At 37.6% G+C, this 4952-nt stretch overlaps 1 protein-coding gene across 1 annotated transcript in view; it reads left to right on the top strand.

Moving 5' to 3' along the window:
- The window catches only part of LOC105625582 (transient receptor potential cation channel subfamily V member 4), a 31213-nt gene that overhangs the window by 9402 nt on the left and 16859 nt on the right, over positions 1-4952 (top strand). The window contains exons 3-4 of the mRNA XM_012206905.1: positions 1606-1721; positions 4189-4425. Coding sequence (XP_012062295.1) covers positions 1606-1721; positions 4189-4425 — 353 coding nt within the window. The remainder of the gene's footprint in view (positions 1-1605; positions 1722-4188; positions 4426-4952) is intronic.

Here is a 4952-nt window from a genome sequence, read left to right as displayed (position 1 = left end):
ATCTCAATCATCATCTCGGACCTGTTCTGGAATGATATTGGATCTGACAAGCCAAGTCTAAAATTTAAATTAGTACTATTTAAAATCATACATATAGGGTGCGTATAATTTATAAATCATGAGTGCGTTCCGAGTTGAAAGCATGAAAAGCATGAAACACATGATGTATCGTTTTATTCGTTATTATTTTGTGAACAACAAAAACAAAATAATGCATATATCATGCGCTTCATGCGTAACTCGGAACGCCCCCATGGATTTATAAATTATACCGTCACATTTCTAATATACTTCGAAAGTATTTTTTTCTCATTAATTTCATGACTAATCCTCCGAAATAATTACTACCGATCGTAAAAAATGAGATGCTCAAAGTGGTACCTGTTATTTAAGTTCGGTTCAATGTCCGGTCGAGGTTAGTAGTGGCCGAGAATATACTGTAGGAGGAAGCTTGGGGAAAACTATCATGGCTCTGTGTTCCAAAGTCAGATATAATTACGTGATGCGGTAACGGACACGCGTTAGTAACTTCACCGTGGATTCCAACCGGTTTGGAGTCAAGAGGTCAGCGGTCGTGGTACAAGATTGAGAATCAGATGATCGAGAATTTGACATTAACATCTGATCCGTTTTATCGCTTGACTTATCTGACATTCGAATTACACTCCTTAAATTATAAACCTATAATCGTTTGAGAATCTCAATCAGTATAATGCTATAACATTTGCTACAACGTATGTTCAAGTCATGATTTTCATTATTGGAATTTAGAATTCTACCTTAAGATCTATTCAAATCTTCTTCTTTTTTTTCACATACTCCCAAAATTTTATTTTAATAGAAATAAAATCAATATTAATAAATATAAAAATAGCGAAATAATAACTAAAATAATAGCGCTCACTTTAGACGTTTCCTATCCGGGAAACGATGTTTTTCGGGTCAAGCTACCGTACCTTCGCTCGTGTCGAGCGGTAATTAAGGACTCCCGAGGATACAATCCTCCAAGTTCCAATTACTTTAGCACTCGCGCCAAAGCCGGGCAAAGTGCGACGACAGATGCATGCGATCAATACACAACCGAGTCTCTCAGTAACGTTGCACATGAACGTTGCACTTAATATTGCACGATGCGATTTGGCAGGACGAAAGGTGTACTATATTGATCGGGCTAAAATGTTTAAAAGTCAGTAATCGTGATTCAAATATTTAAACGACCATCTCGCCATGGAATAGTCCGGATATTGTCCAGCTTGTTATATTGATACATAAATTGGCATTTTTTGAAAACGCCGTACTATTCTTTAGCGATTGTGAATATTTTCGAACAAAACCTTAATGACGTGGCGGATTTATCTTCTGACCGTATGACGATAACACATGGCGGAGATGGAAAATTTCCGTCTCTGCAGCGGAAATCTTTCGTGCCGGATGTTCCTCTGTCGGAGGGGGAGAAAATGCCGAAAAGTCCTACTCGCACCTGCACCTGTATACATCACACTATATGCACGCTCACACTAATGCAAAACCCATAATTATCGCGGCACAAACCCTAAAGCGATGTTCCATTAACCGCAAATGGCTCTCTCCGAATTTCTATTTCAGACTGGAACTCTGCGCTATTTATCATTCTGAACGGTACGAAGGAGGAGCACTTGGACATGCTGGACGGTGGTATTATTCAGCGATTACTTGAGGAAAAATGGAAGACCTTCGCGCGAGTAAGTGCGTCCACGTGATGGCGTTCTCGCTCGTTTCTCGCTGAATTATAATTCTTATAAGACGTTACTATATTTTGAAGTTTTTCATCATCTCTTTAGTTTTGTGCTTGATTTTGCTTCGACAATTCGAGATCCTCTTTGTAACAATAGAATCACACAAGGCATACACACTCACCTCATCTTTTATTAATTCATCTTTTACTGGTATTCCCCCGAATATCAAATTTTTCTACCATATCCAGCTTCGAAATAAAGTACGAAATGTAAAGAATAAGTAGTAACCCTCCTTCTTTTAAAAATAATTAATATATTTGACAATAAAAATATTTCAATGAAAAGTATTTATATCAAAATTTGAAAATTTTATAAATAATATCAGATGCAAAATATTGCTTGATATATATTATGATACAGGATTTTGTTTCTTCTTTCATAAAACAATGACAGCTTCATTCAGAGTTTGTAACTTTGAATTATGTATTAATATAACTGATTCTTACGTCGAACAAAGAGAGATTTCTTTTCTTTTTATATTCTGTGCATAACTCAAAGCATCAAGAAAAGAGTTGATTCTTTTAGTTGTTCAATTTTATATTTTTGCGTAATATAGTAGTGCTTTGTATTAAGAAGTATGTTAAAACTTAAGATATTTAATATGTAAATACTATAGAATATGGTTTTCCCAATGCAATTTTCAAATGACATCTTTTTATTAAATGTTACATAAACAATTTAAATAATGTAGAGACAAAAATCGTTTATCGAGTTTGATGTTGTTCGAAAATTGTTTTCTGCTAAAAGCTTGTCACTTTCTTTAAGTAACTCCTTAATCAAATTTCTTAAATAACATCTAAAGATAAATCAATCTTGATCTCGTCGGCGAATCTATTTTCTACATCTATCTCCTACAGTCAAAAATATTTCTATTTGTTAAGAGGCAATTTTAGATTTCCATCGCTAGACCGTATTTTTGGGAAATCTTTACGCGAGCACTTTGAAGAAGATCGGCTTACATCGTAAAAGCAGCTCACGTTGCGATGCTTTTTCACTTTATATATTTTATGTAGTTGACAACAGATGAGCCATCTGGACAATTGCCGATAAATAACATGTTACTTCGCAAAGCTGCTTAGGTCACTTATGAAAGAGACAGGGTAATATCATCAAACATAGTTTTTATCAGAGTATAGAAGTTTCTGAAACTTGTAAATTTTTAAAACCGTTATTTTAGATAGCTTCATAAATGACTCGGGAAAGAATTAAGCGATTAAAGCGATTTAAACGATTGGGAAATTTGGAAGGAAAATAACGCATGACGCAACATTCATTCAAAATTGATAAAATGGAGATCAAATTTTCACGCGGTTTCACAAATGCGAGCGTAGAAGCGCGTCTCATTTCACTAATATTGTCACGCTGTTTACTAGAGATTTCTCTCTTTCTCTTACTCTGTCGAATCGTAACTTGGCCCGATTAACACTCGGGTCGGTCGGTCGAGTGACATCGATGAGGCTTCCGGCGATGGCGGTATAATTGCGTCGGTTATTTCAAGTCAGTCTGTCGCGGATCCATGGTGGCTCAGTGATTTCGAAACGATGGCTATCGAAGTTATACGGGCAAACTGATTGCAATTACGATCGCACCACAAACGAGCTTTCGTACGTACGCCGATGGCTTCGGCAGACGGGCGCGTATCGCACATATTATAACTGCACCGCGTCCATAACGTGTCCCATTTATGGCACTAATCACGGCCACACTCGAACCGCACGTAAACGCATAATATGCAGTGTTATTGTGTCCGTTTGGCTATGATTTTCCTATTATCGGATCGACCGGAGTCAATCTTGGAGCGGCTCGTTAAAATGTTTTCATCCGTTAAACAAAACGCGTGCGATTACAACTTTTGCAAACAAGTGCTGCGATAACGCGAGATAAAAGATAAAATAAAAGACGCAACGTTAAAGTTATGACTGATTATGCGCTGGATTATGCGCAATAATACGAGCGTGGCGCGATAACGCGGGCAATGATATCGTAGCGCGAGCTGCCGTTTCGCAAATTATTTATTAAGTTTCACTATATTTGGAACTGATGTAATTTTATGAAGAAACAGACGCGTGATATTAGATGCAAAAAAGAAAAATTATTTTCATCGTATTTCACGTAATGAAATAATCTCGGAGGTTATCGATCCTGACTATAAATTATCGCTCTCACTACCAAGAAAATAGAATCTAGAGAAAACAGATACAATGAATAAACAATTCGAAATATGTGAGATAAATCAATCTTTTCAAACGCTCGATTGATATCCAAGCCTCTCTGAGTTCAGCCTCGGGATCAGCGATATTTTCGCGAGTTCGCCCCTATATTACCGCTCGTAAAACTTTGCTCTTATATTCCGGCCAATCGATGCGGAAAGTTCCGTGGGTGCATACGCCGACATCTATTCTCCACTGAAAAGTTGCAGTTCCTGAAGCGATTGATTATCTTGGTGTTTCACCTGGCCTCGCTGTCCTTAGCCATGTACTTCAGGCCCGCGGACATGGAGGCCGTGCTGCTGCAGTGGCCCGAGGAGATAACGGACGTCGTCCGCACCGCGGCGGAGTGCATCACCGTGCTGGGCGTGCTGAATTACATCCTGGTGCAGCTGGGATGCGAAATGATCAACGTCGGTCCGCTATCATTCCTGAAGCAACTGGTAGGCTTGGACATTTTTCCCGCCGCGGTAATTTCACCGTCAGGTTTTACCGTTTGAAATCGCGAGGATCCCGAGTTTACAATTAATTTGAAAATCTAGTTAAATCATATACCTGAAGATATGAATAGATATACTGATATCCTGATTTAACAAAGGACCCCGCACTATTATATTATTATACTGAGAGAGAAAGGATTTTGTCAATTTCACAAGCCTTTAACAAGTAACCGATAAATATGTAATAACAAATTTGGTTTGTGATTGTGCTGCTAGTATGCTATACTATCAATTACTAGTAACAGAAGCTAGCCTATCTTTTGGATAGACTTTAGGTTTACATAGAAATCGTAGGAAACTGATCAATCACAAGTCAAATATAGGGAAAACTTGATTAGAATCGATCAATTTCTTACGATTTTGAGAGATCCTGTGTCTACGACTTCTATATATTGTATATATATATATATATATATATATATATNTAGAGACGTACGACCGAAGGACAACGAACGAAGGGAAGTAAGGAG

This window comes from Atta cephalotes, assembly GCF_000143395.1.
Source record: "Atta cephalotes unplaced genomic scaffold scaffold00003, whole genome shotgun sequence".
NCBI lineage: Eukaryota > Metazoa > Arthropoda > Insecta > Hymenoptera > Formicidae > Atta > Atta cephalotes.
The sequence above is the reverse complement of the archived record's forward strand: the minus strand, read 5'-3'. Positions and strand labels throughout refer to the sequence as shown.